Source organism: Thunnus albacares, chromosome 16, assembly GCF_914725855.1.
Source record: "Thunnus albacares chromosome 16, fThuAlb1.1, whole genome shotgun sequence".
In the NCBI taxonomy this organism is placed as follows: domain Eukaryota; kingdom Metazoa; phylum Chordata; class Actinopteri; order Scombriformes; family Scombridae; genus Thunnus; species Thunnus albacares.
The window spans coordinates 169,629-183,985 of NC_058121.1; the positions used below are offsets into that span (position 1 = coordinate 169,629).

Below are 14,357 nucleotides of genomic sequence, written 5' to 3' on the forward strand. Positions count from 1 at the left end.
CTAATCTGCCCCAAACTTTCCATGTTTGATAAGAGTCCCGGCCTGAACACATCTACATGACAATATTCACTCAGTAATGCAAACTGGCTCCAGAGCGCCCCCTATGAAAGTTCAAGGAAGCTGCCAGCAAGCAAAATAGAGGACAAAGAAAGTGATGTTTATCTCCTTCTTGCACTGTCTGAAAACAGCCTGGGTCTGAACACATCTACATGCGAGTGACAGAAGCCCTTCGACTGCGCCACGTGGCGACGTATACAAGGGTACGAGGGCCCGATCATCGCTGCTTGCAGCTTTAATTCTCTATTATTTTTCGTCCAAAACAAATGCATTGAGGGCCTAAATGTGCATGAAAAGTTGTTAAACTTTGCACATACATCAGCAGTGGTGAAAAATTTGATACTTTATAGGTCTCCAACATAGGCGTGGCAAAATGGCTCGATAGTACCCTCCAGAAAATTAAGAAAATTGAGCCCCTTGACACGGATTGTCGTAGAAGAATGAAATTCGATATGTATATGTATCATGATCAGATGCACTAAAAAGTCTCTTGGAGACATACCCTAACTCCAACAGGAAGTCGGCCATTTTGGTTGCAATTTTGACACCGATTTTGCCATTTCTAGCCCACATATTTGAACGAACAACTCCTAGAGATTTGACCTCAGCAACTTAAAATTCGAAATTTGAAAACTCTGGCGTACATGATCCTATGAGGCCCAAACCTTTTGTGCTTGAAAAGAGTCCCGCCCCAAACAGATCCATGTGTCAACACTGGATCAGAGTCATAGCACCACCTACTGGCAACAGAAAGTTACATGTTTTACACTTTGACACCCTGTGGGTAGTGCGGTGATTGGATCCACCTCAAATTAACTCAGAATAGCCTCAAGACCTTGGAGATTGTATATTCTGTAGTTGGTGACTCTCTGTTGAAAGGTGTTTCCATTACGACGTGGTGCATTCCATGTTTCACCATGAAATTTCAAAGCCTTATAACTTTACTCCACATGGTCTGATCTTTTCCAAATTTCATATGATTGTTAAGAGTCCCAGTCTGAAGACATTTAGAGGTCCATATTTAGTGACAGTCATAGCGCCACCTACTGTCGACATGAAGTAACATGCGTCATACTTTGTCTAATTACTCCTTGTAAGTTTGGCTGATGCACCTGAAATTGACTCAGCTAAGATGTAAGACCTTGGTGATGTTACATTCTGCAGCTCATGACTCATAATCAAACGCCGTTGCCATGGCAACACATTGTTCGCCATAAAATACTAAGCTGTTTTACGGGGCTACACATACTTGAAAACTCACAAAACCTTGCACACGTATGACAGGTCTTAAAGTCTGTAATATTATATAGGTGGCGGGCATGGGTGTGGCAGAATGGCTCTATAGCGCCCCCTATAATATTTCAACGAAATAGCCCCCACGCAACCTTAAACGTACATGTATGAAAATTGGTACACACATGTATCATGCCAGGGTGCACAAAAAAGTCTCTTGGATCCATGGCTTAAACCCAACAGGAAGTCGGCCAATTTGAATGTGCTTAATTTTGGTGATTTTGCATGCCTTGTATTTTAATGAACTCCTCCTACAGAATTCATCAAAACGACTTCAAAATCAATGAGTGTCATCTAGATTAGCTTGTGATCAAAAGTTATTAAAAGATTTAGCTATCGTTGAAGCGTGTTGCCGTGGCGTGGCGTTGTGTTTTGATGTTTTGCCATGACAAAAGGAAATTGCTATAACTTTAGTGTAAATGCTCCAGTCTGCACCAAACTTATCATGTTTGATAAGAGTCCCGGCCTGAACACATGTGCATGACAATATTCTGTCAGTGATGCACATTGGCTCAGTAGCGCCGCCTACAATATTTCAACTAGCCAGCCCCCGCCGCACATTAAAACTAGATGTATGAAAATCGGTACACACATGTATCATGCCAGGGAACACAAAAAAGTCTCTTGGACCAATAGCTATAACCCAACAGGAAGTCGGCCATTTTGAATTTACTGTTCAGTTTTTGTGATTTCCATACACTATATTTTAACAAACTCTTCCTAGAGATTTAACCTGACTGACTTCAAATCTCTGTCATCTAAAGACTGTTGCGATGAAAAGTTATCAAAATCCTAAATTTTCATTGAATGCCCTTGCTGTGGCAACACAACAAACTTTGAGGTTTTGCCATGAAGCAGGAAGTTGCTGTAGCTTGAATGTACATTGTCCAACCTGCACCAAATTTCTGGTGGAGCTCTCTTGAACTATTTTGTATCCAACTGCAACTTATGATTATTTTTATTATGGATTAATCTGCAGATTACTTTCTCCATTAATCAATTGTTTGATTTGTAAAAATTCTCAAAATAGTGAGAAATACCGTCACAAGTGCTCTGAACGATTATCAAAGTAGTTGCCAATTTATTGTATGTGTGCGACAGCACAGCCAGACTGATCCTGAGGACAACTCCATGTTTGTTTTTGCGATATCCAAAATATTCCCTTGCTGTTGATTTCAACTTATTTTTGGGAGGATGGAGATTGGTGGCAACAGTTTTGAGGTCTCTATCGTTTTCTCTGCTGCATGTGTGCCAGTTGCCGAGTCTGACAGGCAGTCAAGGAGGAAAGGAGATGTGCACATGCAGGTGAGATTCTCTGTTCAGTTGCATTTTTTACAAAACCAGCAATAAGCAAATGTACATGGTTTGATAACCATCAATTTCCATACCATGGTATACCGTGAAACTGGGATACTGCTGCAACCCTAGTCAGCCAGTAGGAAAACAGCTATGATTCATGTTCCAATCCTTCCTATGCCAACCTTCAAGAATCACTGAATCACTATGAGTGTGAAGTGTAGCTAGGCAATTTATTTTCAATCCAAACAACTTATTTTAAAATCAATTTTTTTGCAATATACACCCATACGCAAACTTACCCTCTCACCCAGTGTTGGTGCAGGCTTTGGTGGAAAAGCAGCAAAGGAAGAAGAGAAAGAGGTCACAGGTTAGAGAAATTCTAATTTCAAGCAACAGAGATGGTAAGTAAGTAAGTAGATTCAATACAATTGTATAGCAATAAGCACATCAGTACTGAAAAAAGTAACTGAAAGCAGTGGAAGCAAAGGGAAAGCTGGAGTAAGGAGCACCATAATTATATGAAATTTTGTCTCCTTGGATTCAATACTGTATATCAGTTGTTCTCAACCCTTTTTGAGCACTTGATGATATGGAATGAGTGGACATCCCCTCCCTGAGGCGGTACTAAAGTATTCAAGTCCTTTAGCCTGTTGAAACATCTGTAGATAAACCAAGCATCCACTTCTGCTGTAAAGGAATGAGAGTGCTCAAAAGGGAAAGGGTACTTTTTTTCTACAAACTTTGGTAATTGACAAACTATTGCTGGGGGGTTGTAGCTTAGGGTAAATTAAGACTCAAGAGTGAATTACTGCTTATAATGTGAATTTAAGAGATAGGCAGGAAGACAATGAGACAATACTGAGTTAGAAGTACAGTACCAGTGAATAAAGTGGATGTCCTCTGGAAAAGAGGAAAAAAGGAAGGGAAACCAGGGGGCGCGAAAGTGCTATGTTGATACCACAGCACCCTCAGATAAGTCTTTATGTCGGAGCCTGTCCCCAGTTAAACAGTGAACCCAAGCTGGCGAAAAGGGACAAATGCAGCCATATCTGCCAACAAGGCTATTCTAGTGTTAACATTAGTACGGTCACAGCTGGAGTGCCTGTCATGTCTAAAGTAACCCTATCCGAAAAAAGCTGCTCTAAATTTGATGCGATAGTAGTCACAGCTTTTAGTTTTTATTTACATTATTTTAATAAGTTACAAAGCAAGCAAACTTGTATTGTTTTGTTAAGCAGATAGAGCATGTTTGCAAAGTAAAATGTTTACATTATATCATTCTATTTTTTATGTTAATAAACTATTCTAAAGTTTAACTAATGAACCCTCTGGTTTTCAAACTGGCAGCATTATCAAATTACATATTGTGATAAATAGCAATATTGATCAGTATGGAAAAAAATATTGTTATCCCATTTTTTGCCAGTCCTATTTGAAGCCCAAACAAGAACGAACAATATTGCAAGATCTGGCTGCTGAAGTTCCGGGTACTTAAAGATTGAATACTTGGGAAATGCTTCTAATGCACATTGGAACAGCAGCTGAGATATGACAGCCATGAAGCAATTGAAACGCAATGTAGCAACATGCAGCTTTTCAGGACATGTTTTTCAGATGCATTTTTTTCCCCCCATTCGTCTCACGTATATATGACAGAGCAGATGTGCTTCAGTTTTAATCAAAACAGTGGTCTACATTGGCCCCATAACAGCAACTTTATGCACATAATTGCAAACTGAAATATAGTTTTAGGCTTCATGTCAATTTTCTTCTGACTCACGAATTACCTCAGTGATTGTGTATGTTAAATGGACTGCATTTATATAGCATTTCCTAGCCTTCTAACTACTCAAAGCACTTTACAACACATGCCAACATTCACCCATTCACACACACATTCATACACTGATGGCAGAGGCTGCCATGCAAGGTGCTAACCTGCTCATCAGGAGTGATATAGTGCTTTTTATACAAAGTGCTTTATAATGTTTCTAATGCTCACTCACCCATTCACACGCACACTCACAATTTGGGGTTCAGTATCTTGCCCAAGGACACTTTGACATGTGTGCTGGAGAAGCTGGGGATTGAACCACTGATCCTCCTGAGCCACAGCCATTCCATAATGAGCACTGTCAAAAAGCTTCTTGTACACAGCACTATTGTGGCTGATCATTATTGTCTTACTGAAACCTGGCTGTGTCATGAAGAATATGTCAGCCTTAGTAAATCCACTCCCCCGAGTCATATTAATACTCACATTCTTCGAGATAGGGGCTGAGGAGGTGTAGTTGCAGCCATCTTCAACTCAAGCCTAATTATCAACCCTAGACCTAAATTTAATTATAACCCATTCAAAATCCTAGTTCTTAATATCTCTCACCCAACCTGGAAACCTTTACAGCCAATTCTGTTTGTTATAGTGTACCATCCTCCTGGCCCATACTCTGAATTTTTATCTGAATTCTCAGAGTTTTTATCAAACTTAGTCCATAGTACAGATAAAGTAATTATAGTGGGTGATTTCAATATTCACATGGATATCGATAATGATAGTCTTAGCACTGCATTTATCTCATTATTAGACTCAATTGGCTTCTCTCAGAGTGTAAATAAACCCACTCACTGTCTTAATCACACCCTCGATCTTGTTCTGACTTACGGCATCGAAACTGAACATTTGATAGTTTTTCCACAAAGTTCTATTTTATCAGACCATTACTTAATAACTTTTGAATTACTATTACTGGACTACACATCATTAGACAAAAATGTCTTCACTAGATGTCCATCTGATAGTGCTGTAGCTAAATTTAAGGAAGCAATTCCATCAGTATTGAATTCAGTGCCATGTCTCAATACTACAGAGGACTCTAATGCTAATCCCAAATTGATAATCTTGCTGATAGTGCCACAGGCTCACTGCAAATAACACTCGACTCCATCATCCCTTAAAAAGGAAAATAATAAAACATAAGAGGTTACCTCCATGGTATAGGCCTAACTCCCAAACCCACAAATTAAAGCAAACATTGTGAAGATTAGATAGGATTTGGCGTTCCACCAAACTAGAAGAACCTTGCTTAGGCAGGATAGTCTTAAAACATATAGGAAGGCCCTGTCATGCCAGAGCCACCTATTACTCATCATTAATAGAAGAGAATAAAAACAGCCTTAGGTTTCTTTTCAGCACTGGTCAGGCTGACAAAGAGTCATAACTCTATTGATCCAAGTATTCCTATAGCTCTCAGTAGTAATGACTTCATGAGCTTCTTTAATGATAAAATTGTAACTATTAGAGACAAAATTCAACCTCCTGCCCTCCACAGGCACCGAATTATCCCCAAACATAAGAACCTTAGAAACAGCTGTAAAACCTGATATATATTTAGACTGTTCTTCTCCAGTTGACCTTCCTGAATTAACTTCAACGATTTCTTCATCCAAACCATCAACCTGTCTCCTAGATCCCATCCCAACAAGGCTGCACCTACAAAGCTCTTAATGGTCAGGCACCATCATATTTTAAGGAGCTCATAGTACCCTATTACCCCACTAGAACACTGCGCTCCCATAATGCAGGCTTACTTGTGGTTCCTACAGTCTCCAAAAGTAGAATGGGAGGCAGAGCCTTCAGCTATCAGGCTCCACTCCTGTGGAACCATCTTCCAGATTTGGTCCGGGGGGCAGACACCTCCTCCACGTTTGAGAGTAGGCTTAAAACTTTCCTTTTTAATAAAGCCTATATCAAGGGTCGACCAGGCTCACCTTGGACCAGCCCTTAGTTATGCTGCTATAGGCCTAGACTGCCAGGGACTTCCCATGATGCACTGAGATCCTTTCTCCTCCTCTCCATCTGTATGTATTCATTTACCATTAATGCATGTTACTAACTTGGTTTCTTCTCCAGATTTCTTTGTGCTTTCTCATCTGTAGGAACTCCCAGGGACTGGGCTATGGGCCTTCGCCACAGGGATATCCTTCTCCAGCTGTTGCTGCTGTCTGTTGTTGCTAGTCATGTATCTATTGTTGTTGTTGTTGTTCTGCTTCTCTGTGTCTCCCCCCCGTCCCTCTTTTTTTCTCTCTCAACCCAACTGGTCAAAGCAGATTGCCACCCACCTAGAGTCAGGTTCTGCTTGAGGTTTCTTCCCATTAAAGGGGAGAATTTCCTTACCACTGTCGCCAATTGTCGGGTCTATGTAAATTAAAGAGCACGGTCTAGACCTGCTCTATGTGAAAAGTGCCCTGAGATGACTTTTGTTGTGATTTGGTGCTATATAAATAAAATTGAATTGAATTGAACTGAACTGAATAATCGTTTAAGTAATTTTAAAGCAAAAATGCGATACGTTTGCTGGTTAAAAGCTTGTGGGAATTTGTTTTCTTTGTGTTACATTGCTGTAAATGTAATATTTGCAGTTTTGAACTGTTGGTTGGACAAAAGGACAAATAAGACATCCCCTTGGACTCCAGATTACTTAAATGGGTGTTTAACCATTTTCTAATGTTTTACTGACCAAATGATTAATCTGAGAAAGTAACTGCCAGTTTAATGGATAATAAATAATATTCATTAGTGGCAGCCCTAGTCTAAATATTGTTGGTTGTCTTAAGGAATGAATGTTAGATAATTCACACTGAGTGCCTTTTGTTATCCAATTAAGATAATTTCATTAAGCAAAGAAATTATATCAGTTATTTATATTGAAAAATCTTGAATGGACACAATGCAATAGCCTTCTAGCATGTAAAGGCATCAGCATCAGATGCATTACACATTCCTATCAAAGAAAATTGCCACTCTGCCAAAGACATGTACAAAAACTGCAGGAACAGAAGATGTACTGAACACAGACTTCAATTTGATTGTATTCCTTTCAGTAAATATCACAGAGATGTATGGACATCAGCACTGCAGAGGGGAGGAAAACTGTAGAAGAAACCAGCTGTTGTGTTTAATTTAGCACCCTGTGTTTGCATGTCTCTGCAGTGATCATGTTATAAATGATGACTGATATTAATGATAGCTGTAGATATTCTTTGAGAAACAACATTTGGATTTGTTAAAGACAGTGTAATACAATGAGTCAGGAAACATAGGCTACGGTTGTTTATACAACAGGGCTCGTCATGTAGGATGAACCGAAAGTTATATATTGATGAGATGTGGAGACGCGTCAATAGCTGCTTGATATGTATAATTTAGTTTTTATTTCTTTTTCAATTACCTTGGCAGCGTTTCCTACTTACCAGTCTATCTTTGATGGAGTCAGAGTCCTCAGCTTGGCCTTGCTTGGCATGGATCTGCAGCTGGAGAGCATGAAGCTGCAGAAGTTGGTCATGGACCTCTCTTTCTACCACCACACGCTCAGCCTGAGCTTCAGTAAGCTCAGAACGCAGGTCCAACAGCTGAGCCTGGAGTGAAGAAGTGGATGAACAGAGGGAAAGAAGTATGGACCAAGGGGGTATGGGGGAAGGACACCAGAAGCAGATATGTTAGGTCAGAGTCAACTGTGTTGGCTTTAGACAATACAGAACAGTGTGACTCCCTCTCACAGGAGATTTGACCGGGCTATTCTACTCACAGAAGCACCATCCAGAATACGCAACTGGCAGCGCCTCATTATGACACGCTGTGAGGTGATCGACACCCCACTGTTCTGAGTGTTATGATGAGCTCTGAGGAGAATCCACACAAATCAAACCAGTGTTCAGCTGGAACAGAAGTCCCAAGAGATGCACAAATACTGTCACTCCAACTTTATCTGGAAATTTGTCAACATTTAGGCCTTCTGCCACCACTAATATGTAAAGCAGAGGAGTGTCACTTATACAGTTCATCACTTTAGTTTTTATTTTTTGGAAGCATGCTTAGAGGACGAGTTCCACACATACACAGTAGATCGGTGTACATTGATTGTAGCATAGGCTGTTGTTGTGACCACGCTGTCACAACAAATTAGTGGTACGCGGATGTCCACACAGAGCCTAAGTGTGCACCCTGTGATGGCAAAATTTACGTCACGCGGACCCTCACGTACTCACGGACGTGGAAATTATAACACCGGCTGAAGTCTCGGTTAGCTCGCTAAACCAGACAGCCATCAGACAACAACTCCATGGATTTTCACAACTTTATGCTGCAGTGTCCATCAACAGGACTGCCACAGTGAGCAGAGCAAGGCATACTGCAACTTTTTTCTTCAGGTGGCAGGGAAGTGTGTTTGTTTTACAATTTGTACGGCCCTTACAGGCGGTCACCAAACACACCTGTAACTCCATCTCATTAAACAGTAAGGTGCACCAACTACTGGTGCAACCACTACAGCAAATCTACCGTACAGTACAGTTACACCAAAAGTCCCTTGTCTTCTGGATCACTGGTTAATATATTTTTAATCTATAAAAATATTAACACCAATTAATCTGTAATTGATTAAACATCAAACATCCTAGTCTGTAATGTGTGTGAAATGCAAACTTTTTCACCACACTTTGTTTTGATAAATAAAAGTTTGTGTGTGTAAAATTGTGTATGCATAGTTTTTGCTTGTATGCATCATCTACACATCTAGCCACAGATCTTCTTTCCAACTAGGGTTGCAAACCAAATTATTCCAGTAAGAATTTATGTATGAAATTAAAATAAATATCCCTCTGGAACAATGGGCGTTCAAAGTCTGATTCACCAAATTCTCTGCACCAAGCTGCAAACACTTGTGGTGAATTGATTTGACTGAGCTTGGACTGAAGCCACCTGTCCATGAGGAGGTATGCATTTGTGAGATTGGATCAGTCCCATAATTGACGTGCCTAAAATTGCCATATAAGGCTACCTGTTCCCACTCCAAATGTGGGCAAGTGTCGAGTGACAAAAAGAATTTCACTCTGCGGGCCTTCAAGTCTACACAAAAATAAAAATCTGCCATTTACCACATATAAGCTGGTATTTATAAAAATAGAATGTGCATGAGAATGTGTTCACCTCATGCAGAATTCATAACAGCATACACATGTTCTTCCAAGGCCAGCCACGAGTTATGTAATAAAGTGGAGGTTGAGATGGGATAATAAGGTGAGAGACAGAATCTAAAATATTTTTCAAGTTGTTAACCAACTGCGCTGATGTTTGAGTTCTATACAACGATCTGTAAAATGCCAATCAAAGGTGCATTTATAAACTTACCTGCAATAAAACAATAACAAGTATTATCTTGATATAATTTTCCTTGATAGACATATAATAAATGTTCAATAAATGTTATAATTAAACAGAGAGAGAAAGAGAGAAGCCATCGCTAACTGCTACGCTATCGCTAACTGCTACGCTATCGCTAACTGCTACGCTATCGCTAACTGCTAAGCTAAGTAAGTAGCAGATCTGAAAAGTGTGTAAATAATTGTGGGATTAGTGAGAAAGTCGCTCAAAGAAGGGGAGGGCTATGAGTGTTTGAGCTGAACTAGTGTAAGTTTAAATGTACAGCATGTAATTAGCCACTGTAATGAAGAATATAGTGAAATTAACTTGGTTGAGAGCAGCAAAAATGCTACCAGTAGCCCACATATGAGGCATTTAGGGAACATCGGTAAGTTGTAGCGTCTACTAATAGTCTCCATGTAAGGCATTTCGGGACATCTGTAATTTGTAGCTACAGAAAATAACCTGGATTACACTTACGTTATTGTGTATGACTGGACATGGAACTAACTTTGCAGTCTGATCTTATATCTGTGCTATATCGCACTGAAGCACTTAATTTTTCTATTAGGGTATTTATTTTGTTGAGGAAAAAGGACTGAAAAAGGGTTTTACCTAATTGTACTCATGCATATTTTGTTGTTGAAAAAAGATTTTATTATTATGATGATCTACGTCAGATTTATGAAATGTTCAGCTGTTTGGCAAGTGTTTGTCATGTTCTGACCATAAGAATAGTTAAAACCACAACTGACTATCTAGTTTCTTGAAGAACATGTAGTGCATTCCGGTAAACTACTTACCTTGCCATTTTTATATAGAGGGTGCACCAAACACAGTAACTCCTAACTCTAAAGTAATATCATTTGGTGTGGTATAGTGTTTCTGATGGCTGGGTTTAAGAAGCTATGGAGCAGTGATGCCAGTGAACATTATGCTATTTATACACATTTTTCAGAGCACCACTCATTAAGTATTCATTATTCTATGTATGGTTAAACCTTTGCTTACCTATCTGTGACAAGTCAAAATGGCAGCTGTGCAAAGGGCAAATGTTGAAAGAATCGACAGATCTCAAGGAACTGTTTGTTTTGCCTCTCCATAGATTAAAAGATGGAGAGCTGACAGCACAACCCATGACATAGAGCATGCCATGTCTGACCACTTAAAGCATGCTCCAGGAAGAGCAGGGGGTGGAGGGAGAAGGAGGTAGTGGTAGCACCAGGCAGTCCAGATTCTTTTTGATTAGCTCAGTAGATTGTTCATCAAACTTAAAGAACCAGTACAATTATATTAATTCAGTCATAAATATTCTATTGTGGAATGTTAATGTCAGCAGTCTCATATTTTCAATTTCAGATGTATAATTTCATTGTTATAAGTGTTTTAGTACACCCTCTATGAGCACAGCCAAATCTCAGTATGTTGAGTATGTTGAAAAGTTGAAGACTGCACATTGAAACAATGTGTACCTTGTGCGTGACATTGTGGAGGCGTTTAACACTGCAGGTGAGACGACATCAATGTTGCAACCTGACGTTGGTTCAACTTTCATTTTGACTATAAATATTTCAGCCCCCTGACAACATCTAGGTTTAGAGATCGTTTCAACTTTTTTTTTTCAACATCAAAATGTTTGCTGGGTTAATAATGATGAATTACTTTTGTGTATCAATTTTATCACTCTTCAAATTTACATAGGAGGCATCATCTCACTCTAAAATATCTTTTTTTATCCTTAAAGGAACAGTGTGTAAGATTTAGTGGCATCTAGCAGAACGGATTCGGCAGAAACAGAATAAAATATTTGTAACTATGTTTTAATAAGTCTGTAATCCTATGAAAATAAGAATAGTGTTTTTTTTTTTATCTTAGAATGAGCCCCTTATATCTACATAGGAAGCAGATCCCTCATAGATGTATAAAGAGAACTGGATACGGCATTGGAGTGGGGCCCCATTCACTCTTACACAAGTTGCTCAGTGGCGCATGAAGCCAAAAAAGCCACTTTGCGCTGCAAAGGAATTACCTTGATGAAAGCACATTGCGCACACTCTACGGGCCCCAGCACCTTTAGAGCATGCTCACTAGATACTTCCGTAGGCCGAGACAGCCAACTTCCAGTTTACCCCTGTGGCTAACTTGAATGGGAATAAAATACGTCGATCATACAGCTCTTCTAGACTTTCCAAATGTTATCGACCCAAATGGATCAAATTCTGATACTGAAACAAGTAATTTTGTGTAGGGTTGTGAGGCTCAATAAAATATCCACCGTTTTACAGCTGCTTCTTTTCCAATGGTTGTGTGTGGGCAAAATGCTTTTTGGGTCCCTGTCAGACCTGGAAGCTGTAATTCCACAGTTTGGTCACCATGTTTAAATCGGCTTCAAAGCCTGTTGCAATTCCGGGGAACTTGGGGCATGGATGTATGAAGAGAACTGGATACAGGAACAGTGCTGGGCTTTGAAGCAAATTTGACATAGTGGCCAAACCATGTAATTATAACATCACCTGATGCCCACTGGCCCAAAAAGACTTTTGCCCACAGATTTACATTGTGAAAGAGACGTCTGTAAATCAGCAGATACATTTTTCTGAGCATCACAACCACCAGGAAATGACTCGTTTCACTATCAGAATTTGACCCATTCAGTCTGATCACATTTCGAAAGTCTAGAGGAACCACACGATTGCACTGTTATATCCCTATTCAAGTTAGCTATAGGGCTAAACCAGAAATTAGCGGTGTCAGCCGGTGGAAGTCTCTTGTGAGCATGCTCCATGGGCACATGCAGCCCATAAAGCGTGCACAGTATGTTTTCATCCAGTTATTTCTTTACAGTGGCAAGTGGCTTCTTTGGCTTCATGCACCACTGAGCAACTTTCATAGGAATCGACACAGCTCCACCTCCAACGCTGTATCCAGTTCTCTTTATAAATCTATGGCTTGGGGTCATGGATGTATGCTTAGGGTCCCCTTCCACAGAGGCTGCTATGTTGCACCGCCATGTTTCTACTGTAGCCCAGAATGGACAAACAAAGCACTGGCTCTAGAGAGAACCTTTCGCATTTTCCGCGAGTTTTGCGGCCACCATACATTCTCCTATATGCGTGGAACGGGAGGTGGTAATCATTTGGTTGCAATCTGCAACCTCACTGCTAGATGCCACTAAATCTTACACACTGGTCCTCTAATTGGGACACACACTTAAGTCTTTTTCAGAATGAGCACTTCAAACTAATTCTTGATTGCATTGCGGACTTTTAAGAATAATAACACCGCTGTTGATGGTTAACAGGTCCATGTGATGAATTAATGATATGGACAGTACAAATAACGTTAGCCGCTGCTATGTGACAGGCTGCTGCATACTAATTAGAGTGGTAACGTATACTATCCACTTCGACCTCGATCAGGCATTCTGTATGATGACAACCTTCACAAATAACTTTGAGGTGTAAAAACCGTGAATCATAGAAGAGTCATACTAACCTCTAGTTTATGGTTGAGTTGGAAAACCGTCTGGGTTTTGTGACAGAGCTGAGCAAAACAGGAGCTTAGGCTGGTCATCTTCTGCCGACCCTCGTACGTAATATCGACTTGATCTGGGTCTATTTCTCCGAGCAGCAGATCCACATCCACGAAGGCCTTGTCAAATTCTTTTTCCAGCACTTCTAGCCAGCGAAACATAGACATACCGGGACCAAGGCCCGAGCTCTGGCCCGCCGGGGAGCATCCAGCTGAAGCGGACATGGCTAGAGCACAGCAGAGCCTAACGTTGACGTTAGCTCACTAGCTAACTTTGACGAGTAACGTTAATGAATCCTCTCCCTGTAGACCACTGCGAAATATCACAATTGGAAATGATATTGAAACCTGATGACTGAATTGCACATTAGTTTAGAAAGAAGATGTCTGACAAATTGTGTTCTCTAATTCTAATAAAAAGCACTGCCCGACCAGGAAGTCCAACATCGGACTCACGATTGTATCTGTGGGACAACTACTACAGTCTGCCTGACTCCAGTGAAAAGCAATAGATAGCAGAGCGAATGTTGCTATTTCTTTTGCATTCAATGAACCGTACTGGCTTTGTTCTGGCTTTATTAACTAGCCATATTCATATTTCACCTTCCCCGACATGGAAAATACCCCTCCCCAACAACTCAAAACAATACATTTGTGGCAAATTCTCAGAATGACGAATTTTTGGCCGTAGCCTAGTTTTAAGACTAAAGTAAAAGCATTCCTTCTATCTCCGATCTCCTCGTGTTCTAACCTAGGAATTTCCAGGACATGGTGTTCAGGCAAAAATATTTCGTGAGAGGAAATATGTTTTATGAAAGCTTGATGAGAATAAAAATATTTATTTAATGGGGAACATGCAGCTTTGTAACGGTGATAAATGAAACTTTGGTCGCGCTTATACAGATATTGCCCGTGTGAGAGCAACTAAAACTACGGGGCACCGAATGTAAAAATTCAGTGACAATTTTCTAGCTGATAT

The 14,357-nt window shown here is 40.2% G+C and overlaps 1 protein-coding gene across 2 annotated transcripts in view; it reads right to left on the reverse strand.

Moving 5' to 3' along the window:
- The window catches only part of gopc (golgi-associated PDZ and coiled-coil motif containing), a 37,611-nt gene extending 23,742 nt beyond the window's left edge, over positions 1 to 13,869 (reverse strand). The window contains exons 1-3 of one of the 2 annotated variants that reach the window (XM_044377059.1): positions 13,343 to 13,869; positions 7,900 to 8,064; positions 2,949 to 2,972 (exon numbers count right to left, since the gene is read on the reverse strand). In XM_044377059.1, the coding sequence (XP_044232994.1) occupies positions 2,949 to 2,972; positions 7,900 to 8,064; positions 13,343 to 13,603 (450 nt within the window). In that variant the 5' untranslated portion in view covers positions 13,604 to 13,869. The remainder of the gene's footprint in view (positions 1 to 2,948; positions 2,973 to 7,899; positions 8,065 to 13,342) is intronic. The other variant, XM_044377061.1, reaches the window with a different exon arrangement.
- Between the last annotated feature and the right edge of the window lie 488 nt (positions 13,870 to 14,357).